At 46.2% G+C, this 25,886-nt stretch overlaps 1 protein-coding gene across 3 annotated transcripts in view; it reads right to left on the bottom strand.

Annotated features, from left to right (window-relative positions):
- Positions 1-25,886, bottom strand: part of kif26ab (kinesin family member 26Ab) — a 68,160-nt gene that overhangs the window by 28,550 nt on the left and 13,724 nt on the right. For 2 of the 3 annotated variants that reach the window (XM_053844708.1, XM_053844710.1), the window contains exons 3-4: positions 12,107-12,508; positions 6,112-6,233 (exon numbers count right to left, since the gene is read on the bottom strand). In XM_053844708.1, coding sequence (XP_053700683.1) covers positions 6,112-6,233; positions 12,107-12,508 — 524 coding nt within the window. The remainder of the gene's footprint in view (positions 1-6,111; positions 6,234-12,106; positions 12,509-25,886) is intronic. The other variant, XM_053844709.1, reaches the window with a different exon arrangement.

The raw sequence follows: 25,886 nt of genomic DNA, 5'->3' as shown, positions 1-25,886 counted from the left end.
CGTGTCCTTGAAGCAGCTTCTTCATCAACACCTCAGCCTTGACGGCATCACCAACCTTGGGCTGGAATCTCACCTGCACGAACCTCGCCGCTGCCCAGCAACAGTCTATCATCAGTCATATTGTCAGGAAAACGCAAGGCACAGTTTCATCAGCAGGTGAGATAAAACCGAAAGGCGGATAATGGGAATCAATTCCATCTGATCGTTACGAACCATCTGTAAGCTTTTACAGGAAGTATAAAAAGGGGAGTTGACTGAGACCAGTTCTCTCGAGAATAAATATTCTATGGTGTGTTCTTAGCACGGAGCGTCCTGAAGGTTCCCACAGCCAAAAGAATCGAGAGAAAATAACAAAAAAAATTAAGTGGCGACTGGAGCAAGTTATACAAATTATTCCGCCTGTGTAGAGCACAAAAAGGCATGTGATCTCACAAAGCATTATGGGCGCGGTCACCATTTTCAGTCATCATGTGCTCATCGTGATGTCGTCGTGATTTCGATCAAAAGACGATCGATCGTCCCGACCTTGTCCAATATCTTGTAGGGCTCCATCACAGCCTTAAAAGACTGGGTCATATTGGGTGGGGGGGGGTCTATGTGATGCTTCAGAGGGTGTCTGAACCTGCATCTGCAGTTTCCCATCTCCGCCCAGAATGAATCAGGAAGTATACATTAAAACACCATCTTTCAAACGCAAGTCAATAAAGCCGTGGCAGCAGAAGTGTCATAATCTGGACGAGTACTGCCATATCAGTCGGGGGGGGACCAGCCCAGCCCCAGCTCAGCATAAAGCAGCCAACTTCCTGCCTCACTCTATATTCCACTCACATTCCCATTCTGCTGGAGGAATCCATCTCGCTATAGCTTGACAACAAAACCATTACCCTCTCACCTCGCAGGAGCAGACAGTCCAACTCCGACTACATAAAACTGCACACAGCAGCGCAGGAGGGGGATACGCAGAGAGAGATTCAGGGGGAGACGGAGAGGGGGGAGACACCACGGCTCAGTGAGCAGAATCTACAAACTCATAAGAGGAGAATCACAAACACTCAACAGCTTACTTGACTCGCATGGCGGCGGTGAATTCTCCTGTCTGTGCCTGTGAGAGAGTGTTCCGTGCTGATGTTGGGAGTCCAGATCAGCTCTGAGGACCATGTGGGTCAGATATGCTCGCTCAGCTCCACATAATCTCTGAGCATCTCTGATCCCTGTTGTCATTACAGCGCAGTCCGAGTACACCGAGCTGACAGCCGTCGACGACAACTGTCACTGAGCTAGACAAGTATTCTAAGCACCGATGGAAACTCTGAATAGCATTGATACTCAAAGGCTGGATATGATACTAATTCACCATGGTTTGGATACGACAGGGCGCACAACTGTAACTGGTAGACATTGACACTGACAACCGAACTTCATGATGAATCCGACAAGCTAGCAAAGCTCACATTCATCATTATTCAGTTAGTTGTGCCGCCAGCCCACATTAATGTTGCTTGTTTTGTTTTGTTAGCAATGGCTAGCGTGCTACTGTACTCGATGCTAGCGGCGTTTAGCGTGCTGCTCAATGAATATTGGTTATTTTGTAATAAGCCATTAGCCGCGGCTAGCAGCCTGTACTCGCCAACTCAAGTTAGCGTTTTCTTAATGTTTTCTTCTATTACAGATGCAAACTGACGCAGAGAGAATTAGACCTGTCACTAAAAGGCCTAATGAATTACCAGAAGCTATGTAAAGCAAAAGATATTTGGGTTATTCATTTCATAATATTTGCAAGATAAAGTGTAATTTTTTTAGTTTGTGTTTTACAATTTTTTTATACTCTGATAAGGTCATTACTTTATTATTTATTTTATATTATTTAGCACATACACATATATATGTGTATGTGTGTGGTGATGAAAGTGGGAACTAGTAGGGCTGTGTACTGGGTACTGGAGTGACAGTATGATATATAATATCATTATATACTGCAATACTACAAGTATGGTGAAATATCCCAATATTTGTTACCTAGCGCCTTTATTTTAAGGAAAAACATCAGAAGGTATTGTCTTCGTAGCATCCACTCACTCCATGTTAGCTGCTAGCTGTAATGCTACATTGGTGTGGTAGGGTTCGAATACGTATTTGGATTTTAGTATCATGCTGTAGAGACAGCAAATGAAGCAGTGACTTTGTGACATCTAATTTCGCTAAACATAGCTTCATATCCCTGATTGTATTTTCGCGCCATCTAAGAGTAGACAAGAGTAGAGCCAGTGTTCACCGGGTTCCTGAACAACCCTCACTTACGTTCCTCATTGTTCCCTGGCAGGAACTACAATCCAGAGGTGTCGCCAGGAATCCGAACTAACAATACCTTGAAAAGACAAATCTGCCACATGTAACTCCTACTCGCTAATGATCGGTTCCCATGGTGACTCGGCGTTACCTGGAGGATAAAGGGCAGCGGGAGCCAAGCGGACAAAAGCCGCACGTGCACTGGGGTCCATATGCGCCTGCTGGCCCAATTACCAAAAGATTCCTGGAGCACAATCATAGTGATTAGCGCGCGGCGCTCACCTGGCCAGCAGCTGCGGGGCGGCCGTTAAAGAGCGCTTCCTCTCACTCTCCTCCGGGCTGCATTCCGACAAACAGCTGTCTCACCTTGGCGGCCCAGCCGCTCACCTCCGTCATGTTTCCAGTTCGGAAAGGTCGCCAAGTTGAAAATAAAGACACTGTGTTTGACTGAACCCATCGGCTTGTACGTCTTGAGACAGGTGTCCTACAGCAGCCTCCTTTTCGTGAAGTTTAGTACTTTAAGGCAGTGATTCTTAACTCTCGGGCCGGGGACCATGGTTGGGCCACAAGCGCCTCCTAGAGGGACGCTAAAAGTTTATTTGTTTTACACCGTTTGGCCACGAGACGCTCAGTTTTAATACATTAGCCACTTATGGTGGCAGTAGTGTGTCACTGCATTGACTTGACATCTGCAAACCTGTGATATTTAACAACGATGGAGGAGTTCTTGATAAGAAAAAATGACAAAGAAAGTGATGCCCAAAACAGTAAAAACTGTTCATGTAAGCAGCTGTTGAGGCAGCTTTGAAATGGCAATACTTTTATTTACATTTCACTTATATCTTCTTTGGAGTTTAAATAACATACAAAAATATATTTTATGATATTTTGACATGGTTTTATTATATTTACTTTATTCTGAATTTTATTCAGCTTTTCCGGTTTTTCTTCAGTAAATTTGATGAATATGACTTGCACCTGGTTCTGGTGGTGGTTGGACTTTTCGATGACCAAACAAAAGGTTTTGGTTTATTCATGTGTAAGTAGATTAAATATGGTTATTGATCACAAATGAGATCAAAAGTAATGGATCAGTTCTATTACATTTGAGGTTCCGGAGTGATCCAGAAACTGTCCTGGTTCAAATCTGACAAGGAAAATCTTGGGTTCCCTCAATGAATATGGAGCTGAAAGTGTGCGACATGAGGGTTGAGTGAGTGACTGATCAGCAGGTGTGACTGGAGGAGCAAAGCCAGTCAAGCGGCACGACCCCCCCCTCCTCTCCCCACCCTTCCCTCCTGTCTCACGACTTTCAATACACCGATAATGTGCTGTGTCACAAAGCAATCCGGTGGCTCCAGCCCCTCGCGCCACAGCGCTAATGTGAGAGATCTATGCACGCCGGCCAGTTGGTTTGACCTTCGACCCCGCCTGTCTCCGCAACTGTACGGAACATCTAATTGGCAATCGGCCATTATTGATCCCAAATCTCCAGCCGTGCCAGAGGAAGCCTCCAGGGTTCCCGATCGCCCGAGTCACAAACAGATCAGTCCCAGATATTAAAAGGGAATTAGAAACCAAGCAGAAGAGCGGCGCAGCCGTCGCACTCGCACCAAATGTCTTTTTAACTCACCAAACATCTCAGATGAACCCGCAGTAATGTCTTTTTAACCAGCCCAGCGCTCCACTTATTTTCCCCTTCGCTGAACATCCACTTTCTTTTGTTCCTTTCCGCGGATTCTCCTCCGCCGCGGCGCCACAGACTGCTGGACTTTGGCTAATTGCGATCTAATTAAAATTTCATCTCTGCATGCAACAGAGTCGGTGGATGTCAGAGAAGCGTCAGCGGAGACCGGGAGGGTCCGCCGGGGTCCGCCGGCTCCTGTTTAGCTAGTCGGCGCCCACATCCGGAGCTCTTCTCTAATTGTATCTTTACGGAACGGGATGGAAATGCTAAACAGAGTTTGCACTTGAAGGCTTAGCACTTTTGTAGAAGACCACCTCGCTGCGGTCCACCACTGAAATCAAGGACTCTGTTTAAACTGGAACCTCGGGAGGGAAGAATCCTGCACTTCAGGCGGATTCATTCACTCAGAAAGTGTTGAACAAGCTTCTCATTTTGATGCAGGAGCGACGTGGGGAGTGAGATATGTCCCTGAGCACCAACTGAAAAACAGACACCCTCCTGAGTGCAGATGACCTTCAGGCTCAGTGTTAGACTTGTCCAGCCAGAGAAGAGATCGAGGCTAGTTCTTCATGTTTTGCTCAAGATCTTGCGGATTTGTTTGTTTGAATTCTTGTTGTGGCACATCAATATGTGCGATACTAATATCTTAAATGTTCACATTTCCGGCAGCCATTAAACTACTTCCCCAATGATTTTGCATTGCTTGTTGTTTTTATTTTCCTTTCCATGGCTGTTGTTTACTTCCCTAAACATGAATTTTGTCTTTTTTGCTTGACAGTTTTTATTTGTTAGACAGTTTTGTTTGTGTGGTCAATTATGACTTTCTATTTTTCACTTTTCTATGTTTGACCTTATCCATGGTTCATACATTTTCAATGGTTGACTTTTCACGGACCTTTCCAAGGATTTTTTTTTTTTTTTCGTCAATAAACTTCCCTTCCACGGTTGACCTTTACATATTTGGCTGTTTTCTAATTTTGAGCGTTGAGCTGAAGCGTAGTTTGACCTTGTTTTGTGGGTGTCATTTTTAACCCTTTTCTTTTTCACCACAGAACATGTCGTCTCAACTATTTAGAGGCGACCTACATGCACAACAGGAAGGCTCAGATCTGATGGTAGTCCAGATTGAGTCAGTTATTTGCTGTGTGGAACATCAGCGTGCAGGTCCCATAGGTGGACCAGGACCCTTTGTGAACCCCAGATCCACAGAGAATCAGATCACTTCTAGACATCAAAAGCTCTTCTGTGAGGCGTCTGCCCTCACCAACAGGAAGTGGGTGGACTACAGCACCACAACTGTGAATGTGAAGAATGTTCCGGATCATCATGGCAGCAACAACATGGCATTCCACAGTTCAAATTAACTTTGGAGTCACGGCTGCTCAACCTCTGCTCAGTCGGACCTGCTGCAGGGGGAAAAACAAGTCCTCCTGCTGAGCCAGGTTCCCCTGTTCTCTCACTGAGGTCCAAAGAAAAACAGCTCATACATCAGTGTCAGGGCGGCTCACGACCGGAAACCAGGACTGTGAGCTCTGGTCCAGTTTCTGGTTGAACCCCTCATTGATCCCCCTGAAAGGTTTCCTGACACACTTCCACCGGGTTCTTTTACCTCCGGAGGTTCTGAGCAGACAACCATGGTGGAGCGGACCAGAGAGAGCCCGCGCTGAATCAATCACTGACAGCCCTGAAGACTGCTGCTCAGCAGCCTGAGAAACTCTGAGGGCCGACAGCAACAAACCGGGTCAGGAAATAAACAAGCCCCACTGAAGACTGGCTTAGCTCTTATAATACATTTGACTTTATTGGGTTTTCTACTTGTAATAATCATTTTGGAGAACTTTTGAGTGCATAAATGTGCTATATTCAAATATAAACACCAAGTTGAGTGGCATAAGCAGTAAACAGGGGATGTTCGTGAGAACTCTGAAAACCTCTGACACTCATGTTCCGCCAAAGCCTTTCGTGCCTCGCTCCCTGAGCTCAAATTATGTAACGCTGTACTTCATTCAGGGGCAGCGGCGCCTGACATCCACGGCTGCTTCACCTGCAGCGAGGTGTGAAGGCTGAAACCCTGCTGTCACTCAAACTTTGCCCAAATATCAAAACAAGTGAGGACAGATAAGGACAGCGGCGCTCACCTGATGAAGAAGGAGGTCGCTGCCGAGGAGGGAGGGGCGGCGATGGTGGGGGCTGCCTGGATGACGGCGGCGGTCACGGTGCCGACGTCTCTCTCGGCGTCCGCCATCTTCCCTGAGGCCTGCTGACACACGGGAGGAGGTAAGAGCTCTGGCGACACAGGTTGATGCCCACCTTCTCCCCCCCACACCTCGCCCTTTGTGCCGCCACAGATGGACGAGCAGCTGCTGCGGCCTGAGCGGTTAGCGGGCATCAGCAGGATCCGCAGCTGAGGGCTCCCAACAGAACCTGCCGGTTCTGGAAAGCCCAGGAGGTTGTTCATGATGGAGTCGGTGGTAATTAAGCGGTTTAATTTGTGATTAACTCGCTCGAGTCTACGGGTTTTGAGCTTCAGTGGCGCCGCATTGTTAGCTTCTGTTTGGATCAGCGGAGGTGAGAGGACGGTGCTGAGTCATCGACTTTTTCAGGACGTGAGGTCTGTTTGTTAGATCTGTTCCCTGAGCATCACAGATGAGCGCATCTCGAAACGCCTAAGACAAAGGACGCTGACCTGGCAAACAGCAGGTGGACCTCTAAAATTAGCATGGTGTGTTAGCCACATGCTTCCACACAAAACGTTCCTGGATTTTCCAGAAAAAAAACAGAATTTTTTTCTCTTTCATTGACTACAAACTACGCGGGCAAACGGCTGGACATCATTTTGTATTTGCTACAAACTGTACTTCACAATCTAGTCGGCAAAACGTTAAGCTAACAAGATCTACTTTGACCATTAAATGTCGCAATTTTTGAAGTTGTTTTTATTTACAACCGCAAGTCACAACTCTATTCAACAGTATTCACAGCTTTTGAATTCACACCTTTGTATTCTCAATTGCATTTGCAGCCTGCTAACTATGCAAGCACAATTGTGTAAACAGTAATCACAATTCTCTTTAACTCAACTTCATCCTCTCCACAATTGACTTCCCTTAACCTCATATTCTCAACCTTGTTTCTATAAAAACTAGATCCACATCCTTGTATTGGTCTGGGCAGCTTCTATAGTCACGGATCGTGGCTTTGTTTTCGGCAAACGTGCATGAAACGCAACACCGTTTCGATAAACTCCTGACACGCACCTATAAATAGAGATTGTAGCAAAACAAAGCTGCATATGTGCTAAACAAAAAGGAGCTGTGGCTCTGTGAGACTCAGTGAGCCCCTGCGACAAAAGGTTAATCTCCGGCGGAGCCGCTAGTTCACCCGGTGCGACCATGATCAATAGCGGCTGACAAGAACTGGTTCTGCGGCTGTTCGGTGTGGAAATAAATAAAGCACCGAGTTTCTTCTCCAAACATTTATAACCGTGACATGAGAACATTGTGTAAACAGAGATGTCCTTGAACGCAGCAGCGACCACAGCCTCACCAACTCGGACGCGCACGTTTACCATCACTGCATTTTTGCCCCAGATTGATTGGAGCGACTGAAATATCTTTATTTTAGAAGTGTGCGACCGTCCCGCTCTGGCATTTGTCAGCACGAGTGGACAGCTGAACTATTAATGTGGCAGCCCCACATGTGAAGGCCATACATCAGGAAGTGAGGACGTACTTCAGTCCTGACGTTCACATGTGCCGCGACGCTGTTAGCTTGCACGCGCAAATCGTTTTCACGCTGTATTAAATCAGGAGCGTTATTTTTAGCTGAAAATATGAACCACAACTCATCCGCATGGTTCATCAAGTTATTATGAGGAGGACAGTCGCCATGCTGGAGAGCAGGAGAACGACACACTTCTCTGCTCAGTCAGTTTTCAAGTCAGGAACTTGGAACCAAATCTGTTGCCACTCTTTTATCAAAATTTATAATCACAATAATCTTGACAAGAAGACAGGAGAGGATAAAAATAAAAATTAAAATAAAAACAGAACAGCATTTTTTTATTTGTTTTGAATAATATGTTTTTAAATAAATTAATATACTTCATATACAATACTGTTTTAAAAAAATGTTTCGCAAATTTTTAAAAATACACAGGGATGACAGAAATATACATTTTTGAAGAAATACTACTTCCATAAAAAAATTTAAAATAATAATGTTAAAACTGAAAATATGTGGTGTCGCTTCTTATATATTTATTCTTTGTTAAATTTTGGTTCATTTATTTATTTTTTTGTTGTTTTGGTTTGGATCTGGTGCTCTTTGTATGTTTGTTGAATATAGATATAAAAATGCATAAACAAAATATTAAAAATATATATATATATGAATGCAGGATCAACTGGCTGGACGTATTGAAGCGGTACATTTCCGACCATTCTGAACGCATCTGAAGGCACCATCATTTTATTAAAGTATGATGAATAGGTTTGGCCTGATGCCTTCCTGATGTTCCAGAGCGGTTTTAAAGGTTCACTCTCCCGCTTAAGTGGTCGGTTGAGGAGTTTCTGACCAAATAAGGACGTGTTCTTTTTGAACCTCGGCAGGTCTGCCCGGGGGAACGTCTGACTGTGAGCCAGCAGTTCCTGAACCTGTCATCAGAGATAAGGATCCAGGCTTTCGGGGAACAGACTCTTGAAACTTAAGTCAAAGCTGACGTTCTTATCCGACGGTACGGGACAAACACAGATGGCTGGGGACTGGCCACGCTGGCACAGGCGGCCACTTCACCCGCTCCGGTCTGAGGCTCGCCATCAGCCGGCGGTTGGAAAATGAGGAGCTTTCAAGAGCAGCAGGGACAGCTGGGGACGAGGGACACACACACACCACTGCCTACTTCCCCGCATTTAAAATAGATTCCCAGCGGAGCAAGGATCAGGGACAGCCAGGATTGGGGACGGCCCCAATTTGTGCGGCTCTATCCCCTCGCCAGGTAATGAGGCTGCATCAGCGCCGGCTCACAGAGTCAGTAATGGCCGACCTCCCACCCTTCAGCCCCGGACCACCCCGAGCCCCCTGAGTGGGAGCCGGGAGAGTTTAAAGAGAGGCCTCTTGGAGCTCCTCACTCCTGACCTTTCACCTCAATTACAGCAAACGTGAACAAGGTGGCGCTAATCTGCAGCGTCTGGCGGATGTCTGGACTTATTAATAGATGATGTCATCTACCATGATCCGGGAAGGGCCTCATCAGGAGACTTGTTTTGCTATGGTGTGACTTACTTTCTTTCACTGTATATGGCCCGTTTGTTTTTGTGGGATCGTCTTTCATTTTCTGTTTTTTGGTTTGTTTATTTATTCATTTATTTAGCTACAATTGTAGTCTTAAAATAATAATAATGTTATTATCACAATTTTAGATATTAGCTTATCTAGTTTTTATTTTATCCATCTTTTTTCCTTCTGCAATTAAAAAGTATTTTCTCTGAAGGAAAACCAAATTTTAAATTGTTATTATTGTCTTTATTAAATTTTTGGGGCAGTTATTAATAATCTCATGGTTTTTCTTTTTTGTTTGTCAGCATTCCAATTTCTGTGACATTTTTTGTTTGTCTTTTCTCTTCTATTTATGTCCTCTAGGGCGTTCATTTATTTCTACTGTATAAATATATATATTTATTCTATTGTTTTTCAAGTCGCTTTTTTTTGGCGGAAAAAGAAAAAATATTACAGTTCTGTCGACTTCATTCGAACCAGCATTGACTCACAAAACACTGGTGGGAGGAGACGACTGCTGAGATGGAAAGATCTCTGGTTTGAAGAGGTTGCTATGGCAACAGACAAGCGCTCCATGACTTTGTAAGCAACATAAAGCTAAGATTCGACCCTCTCAACAGCAGCTGCGTCAGTCGTGCGATCAAACGATGGTTGACGGAATAGATCTTTGATTCTGCAGCCGGTTCAGATCCACTTCACCAAATTTGGAGTCTTTCAGACCGTGTGGCAAACGTCCATGCAGCTGCAGCTCTAGCAGCCAAGAGAGCAGTTGGAAATGATGCCAGACGTACAAGGCCAACACATTCCAGAGCTCAAGGTGATAAGCAACATATGGAACACCACTGACTTGAAGACCACAACACACAGAGAGGAATGACATGCTGACACTTGCATTTTCAATGATGGAGCTAACCACAGACATCACAAGCGTGGTTCCAAATTCGCGACACTAAGATGTTGCCAATAGAAATGTGGTCAACTGGAGTCACACTGTCATGAATCCAGGAAAAAAGCAACTGCTTTCTGCAAAACTAGTCTCCAGTGCACACTAGTGACATCTAGAATGGAATTTAGAAAAAAAAACCATAATGAAAAACAGAAATAGGACAATAGGAAACAGAACATAAACAAACTAAAAATCATAAAAAAGAAAATGCATAATTTAAAAAGAAAAACAAATGAAAGTAAGAAAGAGTAAGAAAGAGATTAATCCCATGAGAGAAAAAAAGACAAAAAAATGTTTTAACAGGGAAAAAAAAGAGGGGAAATCTGTGGAAAGAAACATGAAATCAAACATACAAGAAACAGAAAAAAATAAGAAAAGGATAACTGAAAAATAAAAAAGAAAAAGCGTGAATGATGAAAAGAAAGAGGAAAAAATTCTCGAGGGCTCGAGTGTCACCGTCTCAGTTTTTGGGTCATGGTAATTTGCTAAGGTGTCTGAAGTCTCCTGGCATCAGATTCCTACCACAGATCCTGCAAGCTCAGGTTTGAGTTGTCCAGACTGCGACAACGCTCTGAAACAAAAGGCGATTGTAGGAAGGCATTTATTTAATTGCGATCTAAAAGCCCATAACGAGACGCTCCTGATTCTAAGTGTTGTTTTCTGCTCGGTGTTGGAAGACCAGGAGCCTCTCAGCGTCGCCGGGGCTTCGCAAAGTGTCTATATATGGAGCGCCAACCGCCGGGCACGAGACAAACTTTTCATCCATTAAACTGAAAGCCTCTGTGTTTGAAGTCTGAGGCTCAGGTCCAGAGGTCTGCTGCTGTTTACAGACGCCATCATATGGAGGCGCTGATGAATGCGGCCTGAACACGCTCCCACGCTCGGGTATGGTTCACCTTTACACTTCAGTGGAGAAAGCCGCCTGAGGAGGTGGCGACACCTGCCTCCATTATGCTGCAGCATCAGCAGAGGTCCAGGAGGAGTGCAGAACTACAGGTTTCTTTACAGCAAAGTTTTATAGATCACAAGCCAAAATACTGTCAGCGGTTTTACAAACTATTTCAAACTAATGATGATCATTTAATTTTAATAAAATTGTCCTTTTATTCGCAACAGCATCTTTATTGGATCATGCTTCTATTTGTGTTTTTTATGTCACACAGTCACATTTTTGAGTCTTTCTTTTAAAGGACGTGTGTTTCAAGCTTCCCATCGACTTCTAGTGTTGCGATGCTTTTACTCTACTGTCATGTGCGCGATGTTTTTGATGAATCAGCAGGAACGAGGAGATGATGCGCTGGATGTTTGTGTGATAGCCGTAACAAACAGAGGATGTGACCATGTGAAGGTCCCCTTTGAGGCTGCTACTATAAATGACAGTCATGCCTCAGCATGACATTGGCCAAATCTGATCATCGGGAACAGCACTTCTTCACCGTCACAGCAGAGTTATGGCGACACTGCGGGCGGTAATTTGAACCGGCCTTGAGGCGGAGGTCAGCAGATTAGTGTTGGGCTGACCTCTGACCTCGCCAAGGCCAGGGCTCCTCGACTGCTGAGGAATGAGAGGTCAGCCCTCATGCAGGGCTCTCCGCAGGGCTGCGGCTCCGTTCGATAAAGTTGTTCTTCACCCGTACAAATGTCGTCTTGACCTCCTCAGACTAAGAAAGGCAGGACGTAACGCGACCCCGCGGTTTCCACAGCAGATTCACAGTTAGCCGCAAGATCTATTTATCCCAGATCAGATTATTCAAAGGGAAGTTTGGCTCGGGAAATTTTTCAAGCGGACGACTGTACATATATGTGCCTGCAACCACACCTGGCCCACAAGTTTCCCCAGGAACTGTTTGGTTTTAAGTCTAAACATTCGTGATTTGGAGATAATATGAAATTAGAAGAGTTCAACGCACCAGTTTGGGTTGAGGGAGGCAGGTGTTGACCCGAGAGACGCTCCATGTGCCCTCCAGGTACTGCTGTGCCTGGATGGTGACCGGATTCAGGGACCCGCTCAGTTGCGCTCCAGCCACAGTCACCTGCACCTTGGTGCTAGAATTTTGGGACCAATGTGGGATTCTGCTGTGCCCCCCGAGCGGCACAACATCCGTAACAGTTTGGCTCTTCGGGGACTGCTTGGCGAGGAAAGGCGATGCTTTGGCGGACAGCGGCAGAAAGCTGGGGACGAGTCCGGGTGAGTGGCGCAGAGCTTCCTGTTTCAGCTGGTGGAGCGGAGTGAAGCAGAACGGACAGCAACTGGAGGCCCCATCGTTGCTCCCGGCAGTTTGGTCAAACGGAGAAGTTGCATATACCGGGTCCTGGAGGGTCAAAACAACAAGAGATTTTCAGTTAATGGTTTGTCGACTGGTATTTGCCAACTTCAAACCTAAGAAAGTTTTTAATATTTTTAATACCCTCTGGGCCAAACCACTGGCATAATGGGACCAAAGTAGAAGCCCACCTTGGATTTTCTACAGGTCAGACAACAGGACTCCGCTCCAACACAGTTTGTTTTCACTTTCAAAGAACAAGATGGTTGGAGTTTCCAGCTGATAAAAGCATCAGCGATGGTGTCCAGTAGTGCTCTGTCCTTCTACGCAGCCTCTAAAGACGCCTCCCTCGGGCGTTTGACACCGCTGGCAAAAGATAACACCAGCCTGAAGTCACACAAAAGATGAGTGCTGCAGCTTTAGATAGAGGAAGGCAGTTCATCAGTGAGCTGAGAGAACTTTGTCTGCAGCAAACACAATCAGACAAGATGGTGTATCTTAAGTGGCATAAAGAGGCACCAGACCGGAGCACATCGACCAGAGATAAATGTTTACGAGGCCTTTTTTCTGCCTGGATCCTCAGAGGTGATCACGAGGAGCGAAGCAGCGGGGAAACAATCATCCACAGACATAATGCAGAACCACTTAATACAGCCGAGCCCCTGAGACGTAGAGACCACAGAGGGACAAGCGTAAACAGAATGGTTGCACAGTTCTGGTACTTCGCAGAAGACAGGAGAAAACCATCGCACCATAGGTGACATCCCAGAAAGCCAGGTGAAGCCTGGGAGACAGACTCAACTGACAGCTCAAACGGCTGACATTTAATAAAGGTGACCTCAAGATGAAAGCCTCAACAAATGGTAAACCAGTTGAAAGAAAAGCCGATTTCTTGAAGTCTCTTCTTTTGTTGCGCAGAGGGCCAGTCTATTTAGGGTTCACTAAACCACTTAACTTGACCGTATAACGCCTTACATCACAAACTGCCGCCTATTGTCAAGGGGTCGCCGAGCAAGGTAGGTGCCATGACAACAGCACCAAGATGGAGGTCAAAGCCATCAACGGTCCCTTGGTTGACGGGTCAGAGCCCCGAGTGCCGTAAATGGCTTTGACTCAGATGGGCTTCAGGCCTGTCAGCGTCTGACCCTGAAGGAAAAGCATGCGATGGTCCAGTTGATATCAAACTCTTTCTACGTTGGGGCAATTCTAGCACACTGACTGAACAAGGACTCGTGCGCCTTCACATTATCAGATTCCCACACAGTTTTGGAGGGAAAAATGCCATCAATCGATACTGTAGCTTTGGCTCCAATATAGAATACGCAGAATGTCTACATTATTAAACAAGCTAGTATCTGCCTGTGGTCCTGCTGGCGTGATTAGTTCGGTATTCCTGGTTAATTATTAACAACGCTGGCTTCTGACTTCACACTTGGGCGGGCGGCGGCGCAGAGAAAACACCAGCTACGAAGCAGGATGTCGAAAAAGACCCATAAATCTGGGGCTGGGAGGACTTTGAAGTGCAGACGGGCAGCTAATGGCAGATTAAGAGCGGCGTAATATCAAGTGAACGCGGACGCTGGACTGGGGATGGATTTAAATGGGAGCGGCTTATGATGGATATGTGATACGGCGGAGATTGTCAAACGATATCTGCCCGGGCATCATTCCCACACACGCACATTTACTGATGCTGAGGGTGAATATTGATGTGTCGTCGCAAGCCACCTCCCACGGAAGTCTACTTTTAAGCATCTGCGATCAGATAATAACAATTTAAATCTCCCTCTGAACGCTTTTTCCAAAACTTTACTTCAGCGTATTCAAGGTTATTTGAGGACAAAAACAGTCGGGCATAACTGAGCCAAACCACCACAATAGACAAGGCCTTTCCTCTGGTATTAGAATCAGTACAGTCATTCATTCCGACTGTCAGTTTCCTGGCACAGAGGCCATTCTTTATCGTCTTTATGCATATACCCTTCAAGCAGGTACCATTTCTAAAAGATTGCTGGCCGACAAACCATGGCCACGCCATGACAGTTTCTTCCTATGGAATGTCTTTATATTCCATGTGGCAGTTTGGGTAAGTGAAGGAAAGAGCAAGAGAGAGTAAGGACACTGCGTACCCCAGGATGGCACTTCTTAATCTTTACAGTATGGCAGGCGAAACCAAAAAGTGCTTGACAAGAGATGCCACCTGCAAGGTGAACCCTGGTCATGTATTTTCGCGACCAGATGAGCCCACTTCTACCCACCTGGTGTGCATACCTGGCATGGGGAGGGTAGCATCAGATTAGAGGCAGGATAGATTCTTTTATTGTTATTTCGGAAAGGGGAACAGCCCAGGACAAGAGCCTGAAAGAGTCTATAGCCCAGCTTAAGCTATGTTCTAGGTGTGAGTACTGCCTTTCTTCACAGGCGCAGGACAGTTGATGTGAAACTAAATAATGTGTTTACATGTCACAACATTGAAAATCCTGACAGGCAAACACCCATCAACGATGCATCTGATAGGAACCCACCCTCTCCTAAGTTACTAAATAATCTGCCGAGGAAAACTCACCAGAGAAAAGCACAATTAAATGTAATGAAGGACAATTTAATGTCTGGTGGGGGGGTCGTACATTTTAGGACTTTAGGGTGAAGCATTAGCAAACCAGTGGAACCGCGTCCTGCACGGTTCCTGAACAGGAAATTGAAGGGAAGTCATGACCAGTTAACTTCACCCTTCCATCAACCCTCACCCTTTACCCTCCATCCACCCCCTCTACCCACCTCAGGGCACCGGCTGATAGAAGAAATCAATTCCCCTCCCGCTCTCCCTCAGTGCATTGTTAGGTGTTGATTTAGGGGAGCTAATAAAAAGACACACAAAGCCAACCCATCTGCTATTCAGCCAGCTTTCCGGAGGTTAGAGCGCGGGCCACTCCTGTAAAACCGTCTGTAAGCGTCGCGGCTGCCGGAGTGAAAAAAGGGTCACGGCCACAAGGCGTGTGAGGATGATGGCACAGATGATGAGGATGATGACAGTGTTGGAGAAGAGTGATATGATGAAATTGAAGGCCAGACCATCTGTACCACCACACGACCGGGGGAGAGAGGCCGACAGAGATGAGGACATGAAGGGTCGATGATTCAATCACCCGTTGGACGGGGAAGAAGCAGAAAGTCGGAGAGCGAAAGAGAGAAGATGATTTTGATTATAGCTTGCACCTTGAGAGGAAAATTTGTGGGGCTTCTCAAACACTGTGAAACGGAGATGTCGAACAGAGCGACATGAGATGCCAAGTGCTTTTCTGCATTTGTGATGGCTCATAAATCTGAGTTGTTGATGGTGTCATCTCAGGTGGCGTTCAAGGAGCTTATCCCAGGCATTCAGGGGACACCCTGGACAGCACACCACATACAGACAGACAACCACTCACAAGTCATCAATTCACCCAGAGGAACCAGCTCAAGTTGCCTCAAGCCGACTGGATTTTTCTCCTTCATTTGGAACATTTTTGGGTGAATTACAAGCAAACTAAATGAATAAACGTCAAGGAAGGAGGTTCCGATAAGTGTGGGAGCTGAGATACACACTAAATGGTGTGTCTTTAGTCAAGCACAGTTGTGCTCTTGGCATGCTGCTCCAGATTTGGGCCTTGACTCAAGGCTGTTCTGCGCACAGAGAGCCTGCAGGCCTGAAGCCACATTGTTCTTTTAACGATACATATGATCTATTACTGACAGGTGCAAGTGGGTGTGAAGAGTATCACCACAGCAGAGAAGTATGTAACGTGTGGTGGCTACACAACCCTGGCGTTCAAAGCATTCCCGAGCGGCGGGGCTGCTTCAAGCCACCTCAGCCATTGTGGCCTACAAGTGGGAAAGGGTTTCAGTTTTCAGATTGGAAGTGAGGATGAGAGGGCAGACAGAGGAGGTGGGAGGATGTAGGCCGAGGCTGTTGCCCTCGCCTGGAGGCCTGTGCACGGCTTTGTTGGTTTACTGCCTGTCAGCACTGATCTTTATTAAACTCTTGGGACGAGTGCAGTCAGATACTGTGGCCTTATTATGGAAAGGAGGTGTGTGCATGCGTGAGGACACCGATGATGGAGGCGGGCGAGCTCTTCACAGCCCTTCTGAGACCCGACCCAGTCCCACTCCGCGACAGGACGGCAGTTCCCCCGCTAACTGACTGCCTCTTTGGGTTGATGGAAAGCGTCATCGCAGACAGTCCGAGCCCAGAGGCCGATAGAAACAAGCTCAGCCGTAACCACTTATGGACGAGGCGACAGGGAGAGAGATGAGTTCTGGCTCAAATAAAACAGTTTGCTTCTTGAATCACTTGCTCCATCTCGCTCGTATACCTCCTCCACAACTTGCCACATTCACAGTCTAATCTCCCGACGTGCAGCGTGCATTCTGATGTGGAGAGCTACACCGCGCCGACTCCAATCCAGGCGGGTCATAGTTATTTGAAATGCATGAGGCTCCCTATGCTCATGGAAAGACTTTTAGGCACGCTCCATCGAAAGTAAAGCACCCTGGAAACCATATTTTCTATTCCGGTGGAGTATAAAGGCTCAGCGTGAGCGGATTGAAGCGGAATTCTATCAGCAACATTCAGGCCAGAAGTTTTGACATTTCCTTGCCTGTGAGTCGTCATTAATCCAAAGTAGCGCCATGTTCCAGAGCGTAAATTGGTTTGGAATATTCCACATTGTAAGACTGTGATGTGTGCACAAGAAAATAGAGCTAAAGCCTTGTCCTTATCTTACTATTACACAGGAAACATTTTACCGGAACTTATTCAGAGAAAAATAGACACGTGTCCCCAAATCACTCCGCTTTCAATAACTTCTTAGCTACGGTTGGTTTAAATTTAGGTCTCACTCAGTTTAAGTGATGTGTTGTGAAAATACTAAAACCAAATGAACGACCCACTCATAGGCTCCCTTCTGGTCCCGTTGTGATGACCTGAAACTGGACCTGGGTGAAGGCAGTTGACTCCTGTACACAGCTACAGATCAGCGGCATCGCGGTTCACTCCATGATCCATATCAGGCATCGAGCAGGACTCGTCTAGTCGTACACACGACGTCTCTATAGCACATAATGTTCTTAGATTGTCACCTCTTCCACAGGAGTTGGCACATCTCTGTTGACTTCCCAAGTCACCAATTCAGCGGCATTTCAAAAGCATAAAACCCCAAATTGGGCTCCGAGACGCAGCATTTATTTACGTCTGCCTTCTATCGAGGTAATTCCCCCTCGACGACTTCCTCCAACTGAAACTCCAGACCACACAACTGCTGTCCTTTCCCTTGTTTACTCAGCCAGAGACAATGTTGACCCTAAACTCTCTCCAGGAGTCTCATAAACCCGCAGGAGCCTGCTTCAGCTCCTGGGGTGAGGCGAGAGGTTCCCACAGGTAGACCACTCTCAGCCGAGCGGAGGAAAAACCAGCACAGCTGCCGCACGAAGCAGAAAGTATTAAGCCAGATTACATTCCCAGGATAAAAGGAGGCAGCGGCCGTAATCCCTCCCTCGCCTTCTGAGCCACCACATCTGACCGGGAGCTGAATCTGCTGGTCATTTGACCTTCACTCTAAATGACTTCACCACCTCTGACCGAGACAGCATCTCTGAACGAACTTCACAAGAACAAATGCCTCGAAAATACATATTTACAAGCACACCTTCAGGTTTACATGATCATTTGTATCGTTCGATTTAATGTGTTTGTCGTCGGGTCATTTTTTTTCAATCATCTACTTAGATTTTTATCCATTTTCTTCTTTTTTTTTTAACAGTTTTGGCATCAGGTTGTTTTGTCTTGTGTTTTTCCACGTGCAACTTTGTTTTTTTTTCGAGGTCTTGTTTTATGTGACTTTTTTCATCTTAGCGTTCCCATTTTCCACGGCCAATTTTTCATCAATTGTTCTTGAAAAAGCCAAATAAATGCCTCTGTATTTCATCTAAAACGGAACAACGGCCCCATTTGCTGTTTCCCCATTCAAAGTCAAATGACCAGAACGGGTCCTGGAAGGCGCTGCAGCCGCCCATTGTGAGTGTGTTCAGATATTAGCTGAAGCTTTCTCACTCCGTTAAGTCTGCTACCGACACGAGGAAGACGCCTCCGGATGTCGCACCACTCTATTTAGCTCTGTGGGAACACACGAGCCAACGTCTCCCCGAATCACATCAAACAGATGTTCGCGGCTGCTTTCTGCTGACTTGACAGGATTAAACAGCCCATAATAAGGCACACAAAGCAACAGTGTCTGCAGCAACACCGGCGCACTGTCATTACCTGGCTGGTAACAACACGTCAGAATGAAGGAGACACAGCTCTGACAACTTGCTTCTATCACATCAACCGACAACTCACTTCATTATCAAATTATAAAAATGTTTCGCATATTTCTTTTTCTTTTTTTTTTTTAATCATGTAAGACTTTCCTGTGAATATATGAGCTAATAAATTTCCCTTTCCTCAATGAACTATATTTTTTCCTGAACCTAAATGCTACTCCGCATAAAACAGCCTTTTAACGCCATTTTCCAACTTACTAAAGACAATAAAGGGTCGATGGCATGATGAACCCTGAGCTACGAATTCATAGTATACTGTATATTATAGCAAGCAATGTCACTACAGATGGTGTCACAAAGAGAAAATTCCAACATGTCATCCTCTTGAACAGGATTCGTACTCCTGACCCTCTGCAGATCATCTCGTCCGGAGCCCCATGATCACGATCTTGACATGCTGCGGCACAATTTTAGAACAACATCATGACCTCACCGAGAACCCTGGCGCTCGGCGTGCCAGCATGAACTTCGAGCATCGCAGGAATGTGCTATTTAACGTTCCTGCCCTGGCTTCACCTCTCCATCTCCCTCCCTCCTTCTACCTGCAGTTTATAGTCACATCTGCTTCCTGCTGCTGCCTGTTGAATTTTTCATTCTTCCCTGGCTCCAGTTTGTTTCTACAGTCTGGCAGCGCAGGAAAGCACCTCCAGAGAGAGTCAGAGCCAAAGAGGCGGTCGTCCTAATTAGAGTGAACAAGGTTTGGGGGAGACAAACATGACGAGTCTCCATCGCGTCTCGGTGGAGGACGGGGGCTCAGCAATCCGCCGCGGCTTTGGGCAGACGAGTGTAAATATCAGAGGAAGAGGAAGTGGCTTAATCCTGAGCTTATCTAGCGGTGCATTTGGGCATTACTTTTGTTTAACGAGGAAACTTTGGAGCGCTGGAATCTCTTCCATCTGCTTCCCAGAAGATGTTCTGGCGCGGGTTTAGATCCAGAATGGACCTCCGCGGTCACGATGAAGGAGGGGTGAGTCCTGTTGTGTTAACGCACGTGAGCGAGCAGGAAAAGGTAATAAACTGGGCGAGCGGCGTCAGTGATGGATGTGTGTCACACAAGAAGCAACACACAGAAACACAAAGGCGCACACTTCCCTGCCATTCAACACATCACTGGATCCACTGCGTAACCAACTGGTCTGACTGATGGACACACAATTGTTGTGTTACATCTTTTAAATGGACAGTCGAACAGCTAAGCTCATCCAGGACACACAAAACACATAACAACCCTCCAATGGCTCCATCATGTTTTAGGATTTGGACCCTCCTGGAGGCACAGTAGACCCTTGAACAACCGCACCCCGAAGAGAGCAACATTTTGGAAAAGACTCTTGTTGCTTCAAGCCAACACTCAACCATAGAGCTTCAAACTATCCGGTGTGACTCCAGCTCTTGGTGCCTCTCTGGCTCTTTGAGCAGACTGATTCAGCTACAGGTAGAGCTACCTGTGGAAGCTCCCTCACATAATCTCCGTTTCCAGATGCGCAAAACCAGATTCCGTACTGCCTAATCCCAGGTTTGTGGAACACCAAACTGGGCATCCCTTGGTCTGGAGAATATTTGGGAAAGAGACCAGTGACGGCGATGAGCCCAACTTCAAATGTTGTTTACACAGGTTCATTGCACATGTCTCTGGTTATATAATCAAAGGTGTGGTAGTCGAAACTGGTTACACCTCGGTGGCAGAGGTCGCCTCGATTTGAAGGCGCATCTTGTGCCAGGAAATGTATTGAAAGTCAGGGCAGGTTTCACTTCATCTGGAGACTGTACTAGCTGCCCCCCAAATCTTGAGTCAACAAAAGTCATATTGGTTGCCAACATGTCCTGGATAGCAAAACCCAAGCTTCTATTGAACGACCTTGTTACTCGGTGAGCGCCGACACTACAAGAAAATGACTGAAAAGATTGTTCCTAATCTTCCACCAACCCTCGCGGGGCCTCTCACTACACTACTTCACCTCTACACACAGACGCTCCTTCAGACATGCCCATCACTTTTGTCTCAAGCCTCATTCAGCGCGTCCACGTGACGACTTCCACCTGCTGCTCTTCTGTCTCAGCTGTCACAACCTGCCAGGGTTGATCCAGAGACTTGATGCCTTCTTTGTTTGGACGGGAAGACGCAGCACTCCCTGTTCTTGGACGTTTGTAAAACACCACACACATCCGGGCACCAGCAGACGGGTGTTGATAAAGGTGCTGGGAGGAGCAGCACCTTTATCGACATGTTCCTACAGACGACACACGATCCCTCCGTCTGGTCCAAGTCTCCTCCACGCTGTCTGCGATCAACTTGATAAACAACTTCAAAGCAACAGCTCTAGATTTATTTTAATGATGGTTACATTTTAAGTAAATGTTATGCTGTATTGAATTGTTTCAGGTGTTATATAAGGCAAAGCTAGAACTAGAACCTTTCGGCTTCTCCCTCCATCTCACCCTGTCCTCTGCTTCCTCTTCTCTCAAACCTGCAAACCTCATGTCCTCCTTCACCACCTCCATCAATCTCCTCTTTGTCCTTCCTCTCCACCTTCTGCCTGGCAGTTCCAACCTCAACATCTTCCTACCAATGTACTGGCTCTCTCTCCTCTGTACAGGTTCAAACCATCTCCATGGCCCTGGACAGTTGAGCCTCAGTACTCAAAATCCTCCACCTTCTTTATCTCTACATCCTGTAACTTCACCTGATCAGTTGGGTCCCTCTCATTCACACACATCTTCCTTTCGTGTTGTCTATGTTTTTGCACTGATTTCTGTTGGTGTTTGTTTATTTTTCACATATTTTATTTTATATCTTTATTTATTGGGGCCTTTTTACGATTCAGAATTTTTTAAAGCTTATTTTGAATAGTTAGTTATTCATTTGCAAATTGGTAAACTGTCTGTTTCTATTTGTCAAATTTCTATTTATGTTTTTTTTAAGTATTTTAACATTAAGACTTTTACCAGTTCAAGGTTCTTAACTCAACTTTTTACAGGTATTGATTTAAATTTTTTATGTAAACCTTTTTCCAGGTATTCCCATACGTGACTTCTAATGATTATTTTTGGTTTTTCTCTACGCTTTTTTCTTTCTTAAATTGGTTTTTCTTCTGTATTAACTTGTTCCACTGAGTTTTTGTGCATGTATGTGCTCCTGTGTTTTTCACATCTAATCCTGCCTCCCTCACTCTGCCGGCATCAGCGCCAACCAAACCAGGGCCAGGATTGGTGCCAACCAAAACCAGAGCCAGTCACCAAGAGGCTTTCAACCATTAGGTGTGAGATGGACTCAAGGTGTGCTGGAGGTTTTCAGGCTGACTTTGGAATGCTGTGACTTCCAGCAGTCAGACAGCACCGTGAAAGGGAAGCCAGGAGCCCGTGGCGAGACGGTAATCCTAAACTAGACCGACCAAACAGTTTAAAATGGAATACAAAATGGCACAGTTAAGAATCCGGATAAGAAAATACGATTGAATTGGATTGCAAAATGAAACTATTCCCCGCTCACTTGTTCCGGTTGGTCCCCATTTCCCAGGATTCAATTGTCCCAGAAACACAGCGCGGCCAGAGAAGGTGGCTAGAGAATCATTTAGATGAGCAGCTGCCGGAGAACCTAAGTGGATTAACCGTCCTGCGCCGAGATGGTTCCGGCGACTTCCTTATCTGGTCCAGATTCAATTGAATGTGTCTAGACGTCTCAATTAGCAGCAGGAGAAAAAAACAAAAAGCAGATTGTAGCAGCGCTTATCTCCGCGCTCTATTAGTCCTCTCAGCAGCCGCCAGTGTCGACTCGTCATAAACACACAACAGATTTTCATTAACGGCGGCTGAAAGCTCGTCCACGTTCCATTATTGGTGGTAATTGTGTTGTGTCGGCGCGGTAATGACATCTTTCATGATAAAACGACGCCCCGCCCCGCCTCCGCCTCGCCGTCGCCGCACCTTCGGCGGATTCACGATTCATTGTGGGCGCACAAAGCGCGTCGCCGCCGCCGCGGTATTGTGTCCGCTGACAGGACAGAGTCACTTCACACACTTCCTTCGCACAGTCACCTTCTCCGCTGCTCCGCCCGAAAGATAATCCCTCAAGTCAGTGGAGATGTTTGGGAGATGGAATGGGGGTCACGCTTGACAAAAACCGCCAGCTTCTTTCTGCGCCAGATGTGGCAGGAATGTGGGATAGAGCGCTGCAGACGACTCGGAATCTGGTGTAATTGCTGGATCCACTTTGAAGTGGGAGAATAATTGTGGAAGCGTTTCTAGTTCTTCAGCTAGAACCCCGCTTTTTAACAAGTCCACAATCATCCGGAACCTCCTCGTCTTTCACATCCACCTCCAGAGCTCTGGACGGCAGAATCATGTACCAAGACCCAAGGAGCATTCCATACAGCCCCCAAACCTCAAGCCGTTCTGGGTTTGGGCCCAGAGGTTAGGAGGTCACAACACCCAGACCATGGCCATGATCCTTAAATTCATTCTTAAATCCCAACACCCCAGATAAAGGACCCCAAAACTGCAGTAGAAGTTTAGTTGCTTATACCAGGACTGCGACCCATACAGCTGAACCTCACAACTCCAGACTCCAACCCCAGACTGACTGGACCCGTCCCTGACCCAGATTCCATGAATGGAACCCAGACCCACGCCTAAACCCAGAATCCAGGTCCCTGACCCCTGGGGCCAAGATCCGAATCGCAGAACCACCAGACCCGCACTGTTTGTTTATTGAAAGTTGTAAATAGCTGTGGTGCAGTGGCTGCGCCAGGGAGGGGCTCGTGGGGCGTCAAATAAGTTCTGGCATTTTCTATTTTGTCATGCGCATTCTTTGATTAACAAGCTCAGAATTATGTGAATTCTGCGGCCAAAGAAACCTCTTGTTCACTCATGTTATTAAGCGTTATAGATGACCCAACCCGGACGCTGCATTTGAAGGCTTACAAGAGAAGTGAACTGAAACTTTGCCACGGAACAGTGAGTCAATCACTGACAAGTCAGAGAGTTTTCTCTTCAAACCAAACTGAAAAACAAAATAGAAACTGGATCAAAATGAATTTCAGAACCTCAAAAGAGCAGAGGCGCTTCAAACACAAGCGCTAAGCCAAGAATGATTCGGCAGATTTACAGTCCTGCTTGTAGCCGGAGATGATATCCGTCCGAGAGTGTCGGCGCTCAGCCGCTCGCAGCCTGAGTGATGTTGCTTCCCTGCACTTTAGAGCTTGGGAAAGAGTTTATGGCACTTACAGAGCAATCGTCGCTCTGCAGCCTGCAGCCGAGGAAGAGGAAATTTATCTGATGGGGAGGAGAGAACCAACAGAAACCTGCAATCAAATCGGAATTTTTACAACCTGAGAGTCGCAGAAAGTCTTTGTCAGAGGGAAGAGGTCGTGTTTCAGGGTGTGTTCCGAACATATGGACCAGTTTAGGAAGATGTTCACTGGCTTCACATAATAGGACATCTGTGAAATATTGACGTTTAAATACAATATTCATTTTAAAAAACAAATAAATGTTACCTAAAATTACCTAAAGAATATATATATATAAATATACATATATAAGTTATTGTTTCAATTTTGCCATTTTACACTCAAAATTTTGGTTAAAATGTATTACTTTTTTTATTATGTAGTACACAAAAAAGAGTAATAAAATGTGTCATGTTTAGGATTTATTTCTCATTCTAAGTGCTGCAGTCAGATCATTAAAAAAAAAAAGGCTTTGGCAATTCATCACTCTGATATTTGGGAGCAAACACACCCGCATGGCAGTCAAGTAGGTCCCGGGATGCAGGAGCATGCCCGCTACGTGCTCAGGGTCTGATTGAGTGGCTGCCGGGGTCAAAGGGGAACTAATTGTGCGACTGATAGAGGTCAGCGCCAGCGTGGCCTCCTGCCAGAGCACCTGAAGGTCCATCCAGAAGACAAATGAAGTCCACCCCTCCCTCAGCGATGACAGCCACCCGGGGAGTGCACACTGCATCATAAGCTGGACTACGGAGGGTCGAAGGGTGGAAGCTGGTGATGGAGAAGATGGGATGTTTATTTTTCTTGGTTTGTTTTTTGTGTCATTCAGGTGGAGAATTTTTTTTACTACTGATTCATTCTTTGTTTCTTGAGATTTTGGGGGCTTGACGGGTTAAAACTTCAAAGGTTCAAGGTTTACGCTGAGCGAATCCACACAGGTAAATAAGGACTCAGTGCATCACTTCTTAAGATGAATTCTTGGAATTCCACAGGAGCAAACACTGGGTTCCTCAGAGAGCATTATCATTTCTCTGCTGTCAATGATTAGCTCTCTGTCCCGTCAGCTGTTCGCGCAGCTCCCGTCCGACCCTCCTCATTTATCCAAATATGAGCAGAAGCTTTCACCTGCTCCGCCTCCGTCAGTGATGGACGACTGAAGTTTATTCAAGCAGACAAGCGGGCGTTCTTTAATCCTTGTTAGACAGACGTTTGAGGACATCATGTGCATCCTTGGGCTACAGTCCAGATTTCAGATCGGCCGTTCTTGTCTGATCTTTCCGAGAGACATCACACAGCGGACAGGAACAAACTCCAAACTAAACTACACGTCAGAGTCAGAGTCAGTTTGAAAACATCTACAGAGGAAAACAGTGATTATGGAACGTGTCTGTTGAGATCATGATTCACACCGAACAAAAACCCAGAAAGGATTTCCCTCTGCAAACAGAGATGACGATCAGGCTCGGGCCGGCGGCCAGAGAGGACGTCTCCCTCGCTCCTCACGCCGGACTGGAGATCATAATGACCCCTGTCATGTGTCCACAGCTGGCAAAAGCATCCCGTCCCAGCGATAAAAATACCGCGTCCGAGTGTCCTGCTGCAGGTTACGCCCTGTTTTTCTAGACCCGGGAGGGTCAGCGTCAGAGCCGGGCCGCGAGCACATCAAGGCAGCACTTTCCTAGCCTCCATTTTGTTTTCCTGTTTTGACAGGAAGCGGGGGATGATAACACGGCCGCACAAACAAGCGACCTGCTGCCTGTCAGCCTGTTTTCCTCAGACGCCCTCACGCTTGAGTGAAAACACCTGACACTAGTTTTAGCAGCACTATCACTCCGGAGAGT

This window comes from Synchiropus splendidus, chromosome 16 (genome assembly GCF_027744825.2).
Source record: "Synchiropus splendidus isolate RoL2022-P1 chromosome 16, RoL_Sspl_1.0, whole genome shotgun sequence".
In the NCBI taxonomy this organism is placed as follows: domain Eukaryota; kingdom Metazoa; phylum Chordata; class Actinopteri; order Syngnathiformes; family Callionymidae; genus Synchiropus; species Synchiropus splendidus.
The sequence above is the reverse complement of the archived record's forward strand: the minus strand, read 5'-3'. Positions and strand labels throughout refer to the sequence as shown.